Source organism: Mizuhopecten yessoensis, unplaced genomic scaffold (genome assembly GCF_002113885.1).
Source record: "Mizuhopecten yessoensis strain PY_sf001 unplaced genomic scaffold, ASM211388v2 scaffold8393, whole genome shotgun sequence".
In the NCBI taxonomy this organism is placed as follows: domain Eukaryota; kingdom Metazoa; phylum Mollusca; class Bivalvia; order Pectinida; family Pectinidae; genus Mizuhopecten; species Mizuhopecten yessoensis.
The window spans coordinates 218,210-237,538 of record NW_018407525.1 but is presented as its reverse complement, the minus strand read 5'-3'; the positions used below and the strand labels follow the sequence as shown (position 1 = coordinate 237,538).

At 33.8% G+C, this 19,329-nt stretch overlaps 1 protein-coding gene across 1 annotated transcript in view; it reads left to right on the top strand.

Moving 5' to 3' along the window:
- The window catches only part of LOC110455881 (receptor-type tyrosine-protein phosphatase kappa-like), a 33,528-nt gene extending 14,758 nt beyond the window's left edge, over positions 1-18,770 (top strand). The window contains exons 9-29 of the mRNA XM_021506294.1: positions 1,099-1,194; positions 2,175-2,270; positions 2,663-2,821; positions 3,019-3,139; positions 3,238-3,368; positions 3,812-3,987; positions 4,219-4,306; positions 4,479-4,555; positions 4,823-4,859; positions 5,115-5,212; positions 5,406-5,534; positions 5,670-5,815; positions 8,794-8,929; positions 9,250-9,399; positions 9,598-9,697; positions 10,312-10,385; positions 10,757-10,882; positions 11,416-11,541; positions 13,668-13,822; positions 14,259-14,394; positions 14,644-18,770. Coding sequence (XP_021361969.1) covers positions 1,099-1,194; positions 2,175-2,270; positions 2,663-2,821; positions 3,019-3,139; positions 3,238-3,368; positions 3,812-3,987; positions 4,219-4,306; positions 4,479-4,555; positions 4,823-4,859; positions 5,115-5,212; positions 5,406-5,534; positions 5,670-5,815; positions 8,794-8,929; positions 9,250-9,399; positions 9,598-9,697; positions 10,312-10,385; positions 10,757-10,882; positions 11,416-11,541; positions 13,668-13,822; positions 14,259-14,394; positions 14,644-14,712 — 2,426 coding nt within the window. The 3' untranslated portion in view covers positions 14,713-18,770. The remainder of the gene's footprint in view (positions 1-1,098; positions 1,195-2,174; positions 2,271-2,662; positions 2,822-3,018; positions 3,140-3,237; positions 3,369-3,811; positions 3,988-4,218; positions 4,307-4,478; positions 4,556-4,822; positions 4,860-5,114; positions 5,213-5,405; positions 5,535-5,669; positions 5,816-8,793; positions 8,930-9,249; positions 9,400-9,597; positions 9,698-10,311; positions 10,386-10,756; positions 10,883-11,415; positions 11,542-13,667; positions 13,823-14,258; positions 14,395-14,643) is intronic.
- The last annotated feature ends 559 nt before the right edge of the window (positions 18,771-19,329 follow it).

Sequence of the window (19,329 nt, the reverse complement as noted above, 5' to 3'; positions counted from 1 at the left end):
TAAAAGCATCACCGACATCTCAGTAGCGTTGTTAGTCCTTTAAACCTGAGTTTTATTTGACCAGATGAGTTCTATCTGAACCGGTTGCAATGTGTTCAGAAAGGTATCAATATAATCGTTCGTATATATTCGTACATAGATATAATGTTGTATGAAATGCTATCGTCCTTAATCGACGAATAGATGTTGATCCAGTGATACAGTACATTCCCTGGAACTATAAAAAAGGCACATTCCCTGGAACTATAAAACCGGCTATGTACAGAACCAGTCATAATGAACGAATCAAAACATAACGCTGACAGAGCAAATTAGGTGGGAGCTGGGTGTTACTAGTATTCGACATTAATCTTTCAGTTTATTTATCGTCGAGACATGACTGCATGCGATAGTAATTTGCAACGTGGAATATTACGTTTTTGAAACGCAGATTTCGTTTCGGCATAGTAAAACAGGTAGAGTAAATGATTTGAGGTATAACAAAACTTTGTCCAAGTTTATCGGAAACTTGATATTATACGCCAAGAGAATAGTTTAAATGTACATTATTAACACATATATTGCATAAATCAAATACATGAGTGTAGCAAAAAAGATGTATTGTATTACACAGCCTACTGCAAGGCATATATTATTGCTTAAATACAAATGTTACATAAATATTGCTGCAATGGGACATCAAAGCATGTATTTGCTTCATGGTGTTTTACAATGTGGACCCTGGTTTGATGGCATTGAGTGTAAGCAGACTTGTCCGGCACATTGTCGTGACTCGCTATGTGCCAGAAGTAGCGAAGATTGTTCAGGTAGGACGATCCTCACAAACAGAGTCAGTTTGTCTTCCTATTTACCGATCATTTGACTTTGTTGGTAATAGACTAGGGTTTGTTTAGTACGTTTTATGTGTTAACAATTTCCTTTTCTCAAAGTAGTTGAATTATTTATACAATTTCATGTTTGACTAGATTTTAAAAATAAAAATATTTGAAGATACTACTTTTATCCCAAGAGAGATACGTGTAAAATGTTATTTATGGTAATGTAAAGTGAACGATGTATGCATTGTTTCTCAAATGACTGCTGATGTTATGATTTAAGCATGCAAACCTGGATATTTTGGTGATACCTGCAACACAAGTTGCCCGTCCAACTGTAAAGGGGATATATGTAATCAGACCAGTGGACTTTGTACAGGTATGGTGATATATAAGGGTACAGATGAAAATACAGTAGTCAAATCATAAATCATATAAACATATGTTTTCCCATTCATTAGTTTAAATCGTTAAATGCTCTATTATACCACAAAACTATCTAAATCTTAAAATGTTAGCTCTTTTTTCTCTATCGCAAGGGTTACTGTTACATCGTTTTTTCTGCATCAAGTATACGTTTTGATTATATGTACGAATAGTCCATTGGAACGTTTTCATTTGCAAATAAGATAAAAAAAAAAAAAAAAGCCAAGGAAAGCTACGAGGATCTTCTCGGTTAATTTAGAGAAAGGTTCATGACTCTTCATACATTTAATGCTAATGATAATGCTACATAATTATAACAAAACGTGACTCGCTATGTGCCAGAAGTAGCGGAAATTGTTTAGGTAGGACGATGTTCACAAACAAAGTCAGTTTGTTTTCCTATTTGCCGATCATTTGACTTTGTTTGTAATATTCTAGGGTTTGTTTAGTACGTTTTATTTTCATTTTCCGATCAGTTATCAAAAATCGTTGCCGTGTCTTATAATTGATCGACATTTTTATGGGTGTAGGCCAAGGAGATGCCAATGGTCCCTCACTATATCTAATATTGCCACATATTAGTATATCATCAGTGACAACAGGGTCCGTTTAGGGGACGGCTTCTGTTTTGGTCCCCAAAACAATTCAAACAGTTAAATATTACTATATTTAACATTTCGTGTTCATCTAAAGGCAAACCAATCTTAATAAATCATTCATATTTCTAGAATTAAAAGTTGGATTTAAAGGGAACAACTTGATATATTAATTGTTTTGATCAATGACCGGAAATGCAATCAACCGCATTTAAACTGTAAAAATAAGTTAACTTAATTTCAATTTGAACATGTAACGTTACTCAATTTTATTGGACATTAGGTGTAATTTTCAAAAGGAGACGAACGTGTAAAACATGAATTATTTGTATTGTAGCATGTGAACCTGGTTTCTTTGGACACAATTGTAATATGTCATGTTTTGGTCATTGTAACAACGATGAATGCCAACAGAACAACGGGACGTGCATAGGTACAGTTAACATATAATTATCTAACAGAAAAATTGGTCAAACTATCTATGGCTGAACTGTTTATTTTTTAACTGATATAGTGTTTGGAAATATGTAAAGAAAAAATAGTTTAATGTGTACGATTGAAATGTAGGTATTATTACTATAAAAAGACAATGAATATTTTACATTTCGTCTTTGTATAAATACAGTATCTTAATTGGCTCCTTCAAAGTGCTTTAGCTGAAGAATCTTTATCATTTAATAGTTTACGGTAACTTCATAAGATAAATGATAAAAGCCAAACAAACGATGTTTTAATCCATTTCAATAAAGATGTGTTTTTTTATAATTACATGTGATGCCCAAACTCAATATTTTTATGCAACAACAAATTTGTGTGTATTATTAGCTTGTATGAATGGATATTTTGGACTTGACTGTGAAGAGGAATGTGGACAGTGCAGTGATGTATCCTGTAGTAGGTCCGACGGGCTATGCTTATGTAGCAACATGACACACGGGACATGTGGGTGTAAAAATGGCTGGGGAGGAACGCATTGCACTACAAGTATTTTGTTTTATTTTTGTTTCATTTTCAAAAGAAAATAACTGATCTGAAATTTTACTCAATTTATGCAGATTTTGTGAAAAAAAAATACATACTATGAGAATAACGAAACCTGGATAGTATTTGTCATACCCTATTTCATAAACACTGAAAGAAAAGGAGTTGTCACTGCATCAGCACACCTGTGTTTGTTTCAGAGAATGAGATTTCAATCTCAGACGACCAAACCGAAACGCATGCTGGGGTTGGTGTCGGTATTGCTGTTGGAGTGGTGATTGCGATTGGTCTCGTAATAGCAATTGTCGTTATCCGTAGAAGGTATGCATTCATGTAAATTGTATTGTACATTTTGGCCGATTAAAGATTTATATTTATTGATCGTTTACAATTAGATTATTGTATATCTGTGTCTTTAGGAAACGATTACCAAAACACAAAGACAATCAACGTGAAAGCAGCAGCAGCAGCAACAGCAGCAAGACGATGGGAAATGTAGAGTCTTTACCAATCCCGCTTGGAACACCAAACCAGCAAAGAAATAATGGAGGTAAATGTTGAACATATAAGTGATAACGTATACATGTCATAGTTAAGTAGGACGTTATCTGCATCTCATTTGTTCAACGTAAATTTAGAGGATAACAGTATACTGGGTTCAATAGTTTTCTTGTATTGCAGCAGTAGCAATATGTTTTGAATTTTTATTAAAAGTCGATGTTGTTTCCCAAATATCAGCGTGTTCCGTGTATGTGTGACGGGTATTCAGTAGAGGTATATTTTGTTGTTTTGTACCAAAGAGAGGACTATTAGCATCACACTGGCAGGTTTGATTGACGAAATGATGTTTATCAGAATCGACTTTTTTCAGAAATTTTAAATACATAAAGGGATATTGATAATATAAATAATCGGGTGCATATAAGTAAGATATTTGTTTATATTTGATAAAAATATCAATTTCATCTTTAGAAAATATGTTTGATATTTAAGATACCAGAAGTGAAGACAGACAGGTTTACGTGAACGTACACAACATTGACCCCAAAACTGATAATGACGTCGTGTATAACAACATTGACGTCACCGGTGTCCCTATTCATGAACTGCGGTCTATCATTGATAGCAAGCTTGAAAATAAAGCGTCAGCATTTCAAGTGGAATTTCAGGTATGGATGCATGTGAACATCATCCATTGATGAGATATTTAATAACAATATCAAGCAGATATAATAGCAAATCATTATATTAGGAAGGAATTGGACGTATTCTTACATGCTTTTGAGGTTGATATTTCAATACGGTGAACACCCTATATTTCTGTTTTTAAAAGGCAAATAGACATATTCATAAATTTGTACATATTATTATATTTCATTCAATAAATACATTACATTTAGACGTTTCCATGGGGAGCGGAACGTCCCCACGAGGCTGGAAAAAAGACATCAAACAAACCGAAGAACAGATTCAAGACAACTTTCCCATGTAAGAAATTGTCGTCAATAATCTTAACCGAAGCAAAATTATTATCTTATTCAGTAAAACTGCATGAACATAATATATAATAAATGACGAAATATAAAGAAAACTTGATGAATTTACACATAGTGCGTTAAGCATACATGTGCATAAATGTAAGCATACAATTATATTGCAGATGACCATTCCAGAATAGTTTTAGATACAAACGGCAAAGATATCGATACAAGCTACATCAACGCAAATTATATCGATGTAAGTATGTTGGGAGGAAATGGAGCTTTTTGATATAGAAACATACAAAAGCAATGCTGATGACTTTGTGAAAATAGATTATTTTTTGTTATATGTGTTCGACGCCATGCTATTGAAAAACTATAAGATAGCCAAAGTGGTTACAATTGACAATTGAAATACATCTAGATATGTTATACAACTGAACGTTACATTATATTTGAATTACGGTCCCCCCCTCCCCCCCACCCGATTTTTTTTTTAATATATTCCATTGATCTTTTACAGGGTTTTGAAAACGAAAAAGAATACATTGCCAGTCAAGGTATTATACTATACATTTTAATGCATGAATTTATTAGCGACATTGATAATAAAAGTATTTGTATAAACACTCAAAAACTGAACACAAATAAATCAACGCCTCTTCTCTGAACAAAGGGAGACAATCTGTTACGCATATGTAATAACTATATTAAAACAAACATTCATATCAGTCGAAAACACATGGACATTACGTATCTGTTTCTCCAATAATAATCTTCATTTTGTCCCAATGTATGAACACTGCTGTACAAAGGACCGAAGCCAAACACTCTGGACGACTTTTGGAGGATGGTGTGGCAGGTGAATTCTGGGAAGATTGTTATGTTGACAAACCTCGTGGAGGGTCGCAATGTATGTATTGTATTATGCAACACGTATGTAGTGTTCATGTATATCTAGTATACAAGATAATGATCGGAAATAAAATAACAGAAAGAAAAAAAACATATGGCATTTTTAATAGATTGGTATTATTTTTATCCTGCTTGTAAATGTGTGCACTGCAACTATTTCCATCGTAAACTCGCTTTGGTTATTTCTACAGGTAAAATGTCACAAATACTGGCCCGATGAAGGAGAATCACTTGTTACACAGACATTTGAGCTCAAACTTGACAGAGAGAGGACCTATGCCTTCTATGTCATCCGTGACATTTCAATCACTCTTAAAAAGGTATTATTGATTTTATGTAGCATCAAAATGAAACCAGCATGAAATAGCATTACTAATGTTTGTTTAAATGCAAGTAATAAACATACGTGAGCTGATCATAACTGACTGTAAGGCATCCTATGATCCTCCTTGTAGACAAAGGAAGAGCGTCAGGTCCATCAGTTTCACTTTACTACATGGCCTGATCATGGAACTCCGGACACGTACGAACTCGTTCTTTTCGACCGCCGTGTGACGTCATACAACACACCACTGACGGGACAAATGATTGTACACTGCAGGTAAAATATATTATGTTGTAACGCTTTGATAGTGTCCAGTTTGATGATCATATTTTAAGGTATTTTTTGCTGTTGAACTAAATATAAATATATATCAAAACATCAAAGTCTAAATTTCGCTTGCACTTTCGTTAATCTTGGGGCTCTGCAGGAAGAGTTTTGGAGGAAGGTGTGGCAAGTGAAGTCTTGGAAGACTGTTGTGCTAGTAAACCTTGAGGAGGGTCGCAATGTATGTCCTTCGTTATGCTAATGTACATGTATATCTTTCTAGTATATTAGATAATATTCGGAAAAATATATATATAAACTACAAACAGCCCGAAGAGCTCCAAGATGGGCGAAAGTGCTAGCGAATTCTTTCTCCTGTGTCTTGTTTTATATATATATTTTGACCTTTACATGGTCGTTTAAATTTGGTTACCGCTATTTTCTCTTGGCGCACACTAATCATTATGACAACACAGATAATATATAAAAAAAAAATCGGAGCTAATTATCCTGTTCCCTTGAAGTTAAACTTTCCTTGTGTATCGAGGTTAAAAACCTCACTTACTATGTACATATTCTTTAATGTTATGCATTATGTCTTTCATAAGCGTCGTTGTTCTATGGTTGGATTTGATTGGCTTATTTCACATACAATTTAAAAAAACACCTGAAATAGTAACGCAACCTATAGAGAAAACAAAGCAAAATTGTGTGAAAAGGGACGTAAGCAACACAATATTACCTGGACAATGAGAACAATGTGTTACAGTAGCTTGTTTTGCTTCATCAGCAACTCTTGCTATTAGATTTAATTCAAATCCTAATAAAGGCATGTTGTCACCGACAGTTTAGGGGTATTGTCACGGAATTATAGATACTCCTTTAGGCGTACGATAAAAAAAACGTCGACACACACCGAACAAAGGATACGCATATTGCAAACCAGGTATCACTCAAAACATCATGTTTTACGATTTTGTTCTTTAGAATTAGACATTTATTACGTACAAACCGAAAATCAGTGCAATATCGTGAATATCAAAATAGGCGCCGTAGATAGGAAAATATGCATGTGATAATGACTTAAAAGGTAAAGAAAGTTTAAGCAATACGATTCCCCACGCATATGTTGCAACTAAATTAGCTTTCGATGTGTCATGTTTAGAGCAACTATCTAGGTAAACGACTGATGTAGATGGACCTTTAATGTCCCTGTTTTCGAATTCAGGAGGTCAATATATTCTGTAAATCAACTTCTTTTGAAATGAAAATGAGTCAGTTGACGGGAGGGCACAGTCTGTCGCCATGGCTGCGTCAAAAACCTGCTGACGAATCTCTCCATTGAACCTAACATGTGGACACTTTCGAAGAAAGAATAATAAAGATCGATCGAAAAATGAAATCTTCAAAATCTGCATTCCGTTTTTCATTTGAGCAAGTTAAAATTGTTAAGCATGCATTTACCTAGTTATTTTTAGCAGCGTATGCAATGACCTTTACATTCAATTATTGGAGTATTGGATGCCGATCAAACTTCAAACTAATCTTATGTAGAATATTGAGTTTGTTTCGGACGTCGGGATCAAGACATGCACTTTTAAGTTTGTTTCCAGTTTTGATGGACCTGAATTCAACCTCTCTGAAAGTGTGTTTTATCCATAATGCTGTTGTATTTATCCATTGCATTGTATCACTTTCCATGGAATCAGAAAAAAATGAGTATCTTAAAATTAACATTCTAAATGATTTAAGGTGTCTCAATTATATGCCCCCCTCTTAAGAAACACTAGCTTTATATTGCAAAATGTAATTAGATTTCCAGTTTATTACATTTCCAACTGGGCCATAGTTAAGGCTGAGGATGTAGAAAATGGACATACTGAAGTGATTCTAAAATCATCTAAATAGAACTGTTTCTTATAGTTACATACTTTGAAGCAATTGGTTTGGAATAATTGTTCGAAATAATTGGATACTCCATTTCTTATGCTCAGAGGACGGTTAGCTCCGACAGACTTATGGTGTATAATGTCTTTAATGTCTTTAACCCCTTGTTTACAAAATTCAATTTCATACATTTATAACAAGCCTAGTGACCGGAGGTCTGTGCCTTGGCGATTGAAGAAGCTTACAGTGTCGAATAAGTCTCACAACAGTTATAATTTGTGAGGTCTACAAGTTAGTTACGAAAAATCGGGATCCATTTTCTACAGCTTACGGACGCTAAAAATCAGAAAAAGAATAGCTAGGGGGTTTTAAATATAACTGGATAAGGGTAGACTAGACCGATGACTTTCAGGATTTCGGCGACAGGAATCATACATTTATACCAACATAAACTAGTTTTGCATTGGATTTCATTCATAATATTGGTAAATAAAATAAGGGCAATTTAGATTTTATTGTTGACGAATGTTATCAAACCTTACAGATAATCCAGATAAATAAAAAAAACAATGCCTTGTAAACATAATTCACGAATGACTTAATAATTATGGCTGTATAGAGGTAAAATAACGTGTTTGCTGCCGTGTCTGATTCTGAATTGGCATACTTATACTATAGTTACAGTAACAAGGGAAATAGTAACACAACTAATGGAGTGAAGCTGCTGTGCGCATATCATGATAACAATCTTTTAAATTCACAATATACATAGTTATCTCTGTGTATTTTGTGAGTAAGCTCAATGCACTTCGTAATTTATATTAAAAGGATAAACTACATTTCCGTATTCATGTTCAATTTATTTTTTATTTACCAGGGCTAGGTTTTAGTGTGAGCTGCATAGGTTATTATTCTAACGAAAACAATATCAGACATATTCACGTGTCCCCGACCATTCAAGACATCTTCGAATTTACTTGAGATTTCAACAACAACAAAAAATAAAACTTAACTTAATCGGATGTTTGATTTTGTATCTCGCAACTTCGATAGACATTTCGGCCGGAAAAAGGAGTAATTCACCATATAACTTCATTTTACAGTGCTGGAATTGGGAGGACTGGTACCTATATCGGTTTAGATGCATTACTTTCTCATGGCAAGAAAACGGGAAAAGTTGACATACCCAGATACATCAGAACCATGAGGACTGGTAGAATGAACATGATCCAAACTTATGTACGTAGTGCCTAAATGAGTTACAAAGCACAAAGGTATAAGGTTTAACGTCTACTATATTTAACTGACATGTCAGTAGTTCCGGCCTTTTTTAACTTGACTTTGTGATATATATCATTCTAATTACTAACCATCACCCGCAACATACTGGCATATAAGTTTCTTGTGTGCATTATTGTAACGCTGAATATAACGTGCGAAATAGTAAGCTGTTTCCATGAATTACCTTTACGAAGTAACCTTAAGTCGTTTAAACATGTTTGTTTTCTTTAACGTGTGTGCGGCCCTTCTACTAATACAGTTATTTGTTTGCATTACAGGAACAGTACATCGCTTTGCACGAATTACTTGTGGAAGGATTCAATTTACAAGAATCACTCATTTTTCGAGTGAATTTCCCCGCTGTACTAGAAACAATGTGTCCTACGAATGCACCAGCGAATCAGACAAGGACTCATCGGGAATTTAAGGTTGGAATTCTCCTAAACATTCAACAACATTGTATTTTTGCATTCAGCAAGTGAAACTTTAATATCTTTTTTTGCTTTGTCATAGATGCATTTAAATATAGAAAGCAGTTTTGTAAGATATACATGTACAATCACCATCTATAATGCCATCATCACGCTTTTTCTCTTCTTCTATTGTGTTTTCTGTTGTTGATGCAGGTGTTAAAAACATTAACTCCAAACTACTCCCTGAGTTGTTTTAAAGCTGCGTTACTGGCAGAAAACATGGAAAAGAACCGGGATAAGGCCATTCTAGCAGGTATTTCATTATCGCATTCTATTGACGTGCATACGTTTTAACTCGCACAGTTTACGATGATTGCCATTGCGATATGGACTTATATATTACGAATTTTGACTGCTGATTTTTTGTATTGATTTGATGTTCAATGTGTATTGTTCTGTGCCCTGAAAGAGGCAACCGAAGTCCTTTCAATTGGTAATTGATGCTCTTTCCATGACGTTCAACTTTAAATGTGTAGCGATGACGACTAGTTTACCCGTTGTCAGTATGATGCGACCAGGTGAATCAATATGCTGTTTGCTTTCGGCATAGTGTTTCAATAAGAATAACGCATGCTTAACATGTTTGTATGCAATCATATAAATACGATAATGTGTCGCATTAATATATCAAACATGTGGAATCATCAGTGTATTGTTATAGTTTTCCATTATTCGATTTACAAATTGACAAAAATCACCTACACCATACTTGCATGCAATTACAGCATCATTTCGTATAGTTTGTCTATTCATATAGATTCTGAGCTCTAATTACATCCTATTGTGCTGAAGTTGTGAGATTGTTTTTTTTCTTCATTTTACTAGATTACTTTGATTAACATATATTCTGCTTTGTCTTTTCTAAAGCGGACAAGTACAGACCATTTCTTCAGTCACAATTACCGAACATGACAGATTACATCAATGCTGTAATGATACAGGTAATTATGTTCTTGTTCCATTCATTATCTCACATAAGCTTTGATATATTCAAGCACTTGTGATACCCAAAAGAGAAACATATCGTACAATTCACATACCTTAACCTTTGAAGGTTCAATGTAGGAAGTGGCTTGCTGTATCACACTATTGGATTATAAGAGGCGACTAATGTGTATTCAATGTGTATAATTAGGGTTGATTCTTTCTTGCCTTCTATTCAGGGGACATGAAAGAAACCAAAATAGAAACCTTGTATATCCCACTGCATTAGTATCGTTATGGTCGCAAGAAACGTTCAACCCTTTACTTTTTTGTATACATTTCTATTTTCGTGTGCTGTATGATGAAATACGTCCTTTCCTTTCTGCAGTCACACACTTCGATGTCTGGGTATCTGATGACACAGTTTCCTTTAGTGGACACCATCGATGACTTCTGGACAATGGTGTTTGACTACAGCTGTGAAAACATTGTCGTTCTTGGAAAACCACCAGAGGTTTGTAATAAATAATACGTTCCGATATATTAACATGTATCATATTCATCCATAATAGAAAGGAAGTATAGCTTAATCTCTTTTATATTACAAACCGTCATTGGCCTGTTTCTTAACATTGTCTTCAGGTTGGTAAGTATGGATTATGAAAATGTTCTTGTTGTACAACCAAAAAGTGCTTCAATGTGACAGTTAGATGACTAGTACGGTATGTACTCTGTCACCTTCATCCGACAAATGACAAGTGAAGCGTATGCACACAAAAGTGTAAAATGTGAACGAGTTGTCCACAAATCGATGTCGTAATAGTCATCAAAACGCCATATAGAAACACTCATTAGTTGTGTAACATGAACATTTTCATAATCGTAATTGGTTTGAATATCATTATTAGGGGTTCTTTGTGATATGAATCAACATACTAATTAATTAAGTAAATAAAATACCTTGTTTTCCATACATGTACCATGACGTTCCCTGGTTTTGGCACATAGTTATATAATCATGTCGTCTTAAATATCTTAAAAACATAGAAAGAGGCTTGGCTTCGAGAAGAGGGCGGAGGCTTTGCTGCAGGAAATTCCATTTCAGTAAAAAAGTTGCAGGATCGATCTCCAAACACCGAGTTGGCTATTGTAGACTACCAAGTTGAAAGAGAGGTAGGTCGTAAATCACTCGTAGGATAACCAGCCGCCAATACGATTTTTTTTTTTAAATATTTGTGTGCTGAAACATAAATTCCTTTAATTTTAGATAGACATTGGTCTTTTCAAAGGATTGTATTTGGCGCTTTCTTAATAATAAGATAGATAAACTAATTGCCACGTCGGCAATGAGATACCTCATGATAATATTTGATTCTTAAGGAAATGTGATCCCATTTATAAACGCCTAATGAAATAGTTTTTATTATACAGTCGAACCTCGTTATTTCGAACTCGTATAACTCGAAGACCCCGTTTAACTCGAACTATTTCATCGGTCCCGGCCAGAACTCTTCTAAATCTTAGTAACAAAAACTCTGATAATTCGAACTCTGTGAAAACTCGAAAAATTCGGATATCCCGGAGTGAAACATCGGTCCCGACAACGTAAATCCTACATTAAAATATCTCCTACCTCGAAGTTTCTTAAGATTCACAAGTCTATCATAATATTATATTCTTTAATTATTTAATACATATTAGACGCAGTGCTACGGTAAACATCGTTATAATTGAGCAGCTTACGCTCGGTCATGATTACTTCGATTAAACTTATGGCATTAAAATGTGTTTGACTGTAAAAACACTTTGTACAAGTGAAAAAAACCCCTTCATCAATGTTGATTAACAACAATTAGTACTCAGTGTGAGCCCGTAAACAATTTGAATGGCACTTTATTTACGACACATTCTAACCGGAAAATGGGTCACAGTGTGCGGTCATGCGTAAATAAGCTCCACAGTAAAAATCACAACCAAGGACTGGTTCGTCGGTTTATGTTTTTACAAGAGCTTGTATGGCACCGATAATTAATTTAGAGATTATAGGAACAATACGATAATTACTGTTGAGTACGTCGTGTTGAGGAGATTTCATGTGCCATTGGGGTCTATAAATGTGGATATGTTTCCTGATTAACTCATTTCCATTTCGGAATGTCGAAATCAACTGAGCAATCCAACGTGTACGCTCCAATACAGTGATTTGTGTAAAGCACTTTCATTTCCGCATTGAAATTTTCTATCGGCATAGCACGAGGTCGGACCAGTGTGTTTATTGTAACATTAACTAATTAATGAATATGATTATGAATAAGTTTTTATTTTTTATTTTATAAAGTTATCTTTTTGTCATTTATCGACAGTTTAAATACGTTGATTGTTAGAGAAATCAATGACATATATAGCTTCATATTAGACCAAACACTTTACCAATCTTTATGCCAAACATAGGAACTCTCTTAACTCGAATACTCGGATAACTCGAAGTTTCCCAACGATCCCATCGACTTCAATAACGAGGTTCGACTGTATATTATTATAATAAGTTGTTTCTTATGGCTAGTTTTTTTTACTTTTGAATCATGTATTCAGCTCTTTTCCAAGAAGTATGTCCGGTGTACATTGGAATATTGACATAAACACATTTAAACATGTGCGCATAAAAATAATAACAAAAGAATATCACATGAAACTATCTTAGAAATCCCTCAGCTGCTTTGTTTTGGGAAAAAAACTCAGTCAAGTTATTTTTGCAAGAGTAATTTCAATTAAATACTAAAAATGTGATCCGAGTATTGATTAGGACTTTTATCGATTGAAAGAATAAGTTCCATACAAACATAGCAGAAACATCGAATGCAATCATGCTGTCTACTGACATAGTGTATTTTGAGGATTTAAATTCATACAAAACCTATTTTTATAAGTATATCATCTATGAGACTGACTATCTATTGATGAAAAGTGTCGTATCATTACAGAATAAGCAAGGTATACATTTCTGATCCTTAATTGTTATTCTATACAGGAATGTAGAATATGTCAACCAGTAAAGGAATATTTTCAGTTTTCAGATGACAATTCGATTACTTAATATATAAGTACATTTATATATGTATATTCTGTAAGTAAAAGCAAACGATCAACAGTCTTTTCAATAAATCATAAACACAATGTAGATTTATCGAAACAATGGTGTATGTATGTTTCTGTATTAAATTTAGGCGAACTAGACTTTATGATATATTTTAGACTTTTTTTCACAAACACCTCATACTTTGGTGTTTTCTAACACACAGATATCCGGCAGTGAGACTATCAGGATCTTCAGCATGTCTAAGTGGTCATCAAACTCGTTACTGCCTCCATCTGACTCGTCTCTTCTCCAACTGTTGGAACAGCTAGACAGTCGGCGACGGTCAGACAACACAAGACCTGTTGTTGTCATGTGTCGGTTAGTGTGACGCTGACGTATAGCAAATTATATTGATGATACCGTCGATACTAGAACATTACTTAGAAAACATATGTTTATCAAGTAGATATATAATTAGGTCAGTTGATTCACTTGATAAGCTAAAATCATACAGTAAATCATTTCAAATACCACTTAGAGTTAATGACTAGCATATTTTATCCGATGATTATACATGTATTTAGAATTTGTTTGTAACATTAGTATGCTGCACATCTGTTGTATTTATTCGAAACATTTTATTTTCAAATAAATACAACAGATGTGCAGCGTACTTCGTAACGGAGTTTACTTCCACTCTACCAAAAAAACGTGTCTCTTCATAGAAATTTAGGAGAGCAGTGGCGCCAACTTGTTTGCAAGTGGTTTTTATTATTATCCCAAAATAAAAAAAAAGTGTATTTGTCGACTACAGGGACGGATGCACACAGAGTGGACTGTTCTGTTGTATATCCAATATCAGAGATCAAATGAAGATGGACGAAGAGGTGGACATATTCCAAATAACAAGGCAGTTGAAAAAACGGAGACCAGAGGCGCTAGAAAATGTTGTAAGTTTGTGTATAATTTAATAATGTTATCTTTATCACACAGATTGGTCTTAACTCTAATAATAATCATGCTTTCTGTAACCACAAAACGTCTCATAATTATTATGTTACTATAAATGCTGTAATAATTGCATGTAATACATGATTCGTTTTTTCTGAAAAGTAGTACTGAAATGTTGTTGTTTCAGGAAAAGTCTTCACTTTTAAAAGATATGCATGTCTTGTCATGTATTTTGTATTGTATTTTAGGAGCAATATCAGTACTGCTACAACATTCTGGGGCTATATCTGGATTCAACTGACGTGTACGTGAACTGAAGAGACCTCAATGCGTGTTTAGTGTAACACTCCAAAAGCATATGGATTCACATTTACTGAAAATAATCCAGTGAGAACATGTATATCGTTACACTTAAAGTGTTGACTTTGTTTGATTTCCTGCATCTACTTACAATAATTTATTTAATCCCTTCATATTTTAAGTGATTATTATAAACAGCACCTGTATAGCAATATACTAAACGTGAAGATATCATATCTATACAATGAACGACTGAAAACTGGTTCAGCTTATGGAGCCCAAATATGAAAAATGTAAGATGTAGAAAAGATTCCTACCTACTTCCATATTAACTGAATTTAACTCAACATTGACTGTGGGCTCACAGCAGAACAACACATTTGTGCATCAACAGAACAAAGCCAATGTGTATTTTATTTAACCTTACTTGAAGTAAAGATATAGCGCCTATCGGATAATACAAAAGACTATATAAATAATTCATGCTTATGCATCATTATATTGAAAATGTGTTTCCTATATAACATAAACATAATTATTTAATAGAACAGGTTACGCACATCAATTTGACTTTTTATTGAGTTTTATTGACTGATTTATGCTGATAAGGCATTTATCTACGGTTTACTTAGAATTTCATGTGGTATTGGACATATTTGACATAATAATCCACTCTCTCTCTTGCTCTTATTTATATGCATCTTGATCTTGTGAAACATTATACTATAAAATAAAATGTAGGTCAATGTGGCATATAGTTTCCGGTTCACTGACTTTGATTAGAATTGTCATGAGCTCCGTTTATCTAAGAATTAAGTCCCTTAATTATCAAATGTTATATGATAGTACACCTTCGTAATTGCTGAACATCAAATTATATGTAGTTCACTGTAACCTGTTTTTTTCGCTTTTTTTTCTTATTTACGTCAAAGAACAGTTTTTGTACTATGTATTGTATATAATACGTATTACTCATTGCTTTTTCTCCATATATGTACCATTTTTTACTACTTACATTCACCTTTTCATACTTTAAATTTCTATTTAATTGCCTGACCTAATTTGTTTAGTGATGTTTATAACCCAATTATAGTTTATTCAGTGCCCGTATGTCAGTTTAGTCATTCTGAAAGCGAAGCATCTATGTTGGTAACATCTTACTCTTACCATTTCTGACGAGCCATCGACAATATTTATCTGGCTCCGAACTATCTTTGTCACATTAAATTTATATATATAATTATATAGTATTCCGTGTGTTTTCATAAAAGGAGCTTTGATTGTAATAAGTTAATCTATAAACGTTTACATATAGCTGAGTTATAATAATTGACCATGGGGAACTAAACAGTGAACTTGAAGTAAATTGACTTAATCGTTAAGAGAAACTTTAACATTTGATAATTGCGATAGTATTTATGTATGTTATTAATCCATACAGGATTAATGAACTAATTGTATGCTATCGTATGTTGCATTTAAACCATCTGGTGTTTTAATACTTTGCTCTTCAAACCTTCAATTCACGGTAATGGTTTGTTTTATTTCGTACATTTTATCCCAGGCGACCATGTTTATTAATTGATCTGGGTCATGTGATACATGGGGAATAACTCGTTATACAAACAGGGATACAAACAGTGATGAGAATGAGCGTTAGAAAATATACGTTAGATTTCGGTTGCGAAGGCGAAGGAAGGGTTGGGCTATAGATCAGTGACAAGCGAAAACAGACTGTCGGATACTTGAGTATTTGTTTTTTCATCATAAATGTTAATCCGTTTTTTATTAGACGTGTATACTATATATGTGGAACAAATTTTTCACATGCTTTGTTTCCGAGAATATAAATTTTTCGGAGTTACTGAGTTCGGGAGACCAGGACGGACCGGGATCGTTTTTATCATTATACGAACATTTAAACAATCTTTAGATTTTGTTTCTTGTGCAACATCTTCACAACAACTGGAATAAAGGGACGTCGGGTGCCTAGTGAGACACCACAGAGAAAACAGTAAGAGCAAGGAAGAGTTACAGTTGCAATGGGGCAAAATATAAATTTGGATTCGTCAATGTCAATATCAATCGCGATTTGCAAGAGGGATTCACATGTGTCGCCTCATGTACAAATGTTAGTTAATATATGAATGGGAAAGTTTTTCAATTTTGGCATTGATGTCAAAATCAGAAAATAACGACTGCTTGGGATAAATATGTAAATATATCAGTTGGAACTCTTATTTCATAGAAATTCTAGATTATAATTTTTGCATTTATAATGTTTTACAATTAATCTTTTAACAAAAATAGAAAATGTGGTTGGACATGCCTCCTAATTGAGATATAGGGGATGAGGGGTTGCAGTTTCATAACTTGCATTGCAACCATTTATCATACTTTTGTAAACTGGATTGAAGATATATGAAGGCGCCAAGTATAACAAAATAAGTACGTCCGCGCTTGTTGCTTGGTATCAGCTGATTACTGGTTAGTAAATATAATAGCAGACACATATGAATACAAGTTATTAGGATCATTTAAATCTTGTATATATACAGTAATAGGGAGGATTAATCGTTCATTGCCAACATCGGAAATTCTGTCATTAATGATTACACATGATGATATGACTATATTTCTGTATTGAAATGAAAACATTTAAGGCACATTTTCTTATGTAAATAACTTCATATCATTTTCATTACAAACAAATCTTTTTAAAATGACTTTGCTCAATATATATACTTCACTCAGGCAAGTGACAACTATGTTTAATGAAATAGTAGTTTTTTTCACATTTCGTAGTACTACAATTTGTGGTGGTAGGATGACGCACCCGCCTTTTAGCAAGGCGCCCGGGGTCCGTTTCCCTGATCAGACGTGAACATATATTTGATCACCTGGCCATTCACGTGTGTTTTATCCGGATACTTTTGTTTCTCCTCAAATTAAGACAATCTGTGCTCTTCCATTCGGGCCCATAAGAGTGATTGACATCAGTTGGAAAACGTGTTACCAATTGTTGTAAAATCAACAATGTATACATATATACTACAATTTGTAAAAGTTCATGTACCTTTCAAAATAATATGAGATGAATCTTCCTCCCAAAGAGTTGATATGCCTCTATTATTGTTTGAGTTTTGTTCTAGTTTTAAGATTGTATACCATTTTACCATTTGATATGTAAGATATTCCCTACTGTGAAAACATGAATTGTCAATTAAATGTGTACAGCATGATTTATTGCTTTTGAATTCTGTCAATTAAATAAAATTAATTATTGTCCTATGTTCGATGTGTTGCATTAATCAATATGTTATTAAATTATGAATCCCACAAAACTATGTTGAAGGCCATAGTATCATCTCCTCAAAATTCAATCACAGGGTTTACTGTATTTGAATTCAGATAAGAACATCATGGGCATTTCAATAGGTCGTTACAACACCTGTACCTGTCTAATAGATTAACAAAATTTACATTCATGCATGAATGTCTGAAGCTCTTGCTGCATACACACAAATACCTTGTCATTGTTAACTGTATCCCTTGTATCTTGTTCAGTAGCTGTCTCTTCTTAAAAAGTTGTCCATTATTATTACAAAGAGTGCTGCTTTTTAAATAGGCGAAACGTCTCATACCGTCCATTTTGTGAGCGAATAAACAGAAACTTAGCCCTATGGGTATCGATCAGTCCATTATCTCACAGAATGGACAGCTTTTCGGAATTTCTCTTTTACATACAGGAGGACAGGATTTCCATTTCCTTCGACATCACACGCCATTTCGATCTTTCAAAGTCTTTTGCACTTATAGAGTCACGTTTACATGTTTGCATGAGGTTACCGTTATACGCGATAGAACACCTCGAGCTGGCGTGACAAGTGTTGGAAATTCTATATTACAAATTCATAATGATACCAGGCAACAGGATGGCAGGGTGTTTGCTCAATCATGAAGTTTACCCCATGCATATAGCAAAACTAGCCCCAAAACTGCGAAAATCTATGAAAGATCAAAATATCATGTGATGTCGGAGGAAACGGCGATCATGTCCGTGAAAGGTGAATAATAATAATAATAATAATAATAATAATAATAATAATAATATACAACACTTATATAGCGCCCTATATAATTTGTAAAATTACTCTAAGGTGCTTTACAACATATGGATAATAGTAATGGTTATAATTGTGAAAACAAAAAACAACATGGAAAACCTTCTTCCCTTCTCATATCTTTTTGGATTAAACGAGATTTATTTTCAACGACTTTTTAAAACAGCTTACCATCTATATACTGGGACAGAGGCTATGATGTTGTTCCCAATTATCTACATTATTGTTTAATGAGAGACGTTGCGTGTTTTTTATGTACATACAAACTGTGGTCTTTTCTGTAAGGATTTTACAAAACTTGCCTATATACGTTTATCAGGTTAAATTAAATGTACACTGTTATTTGACTGACAGAGGTAATTCTATCAATGTGGTATTTGTTGTTTTGTTGCTCGTGTTTGAAGCTATCTCATGTAATCATCCATACCATATTTTGTCGCATATATGTAACGAAGCTGGGACAACTGATTAAAGGTTTCTGGTGTCTATTACCACATGTAATACTCGAAC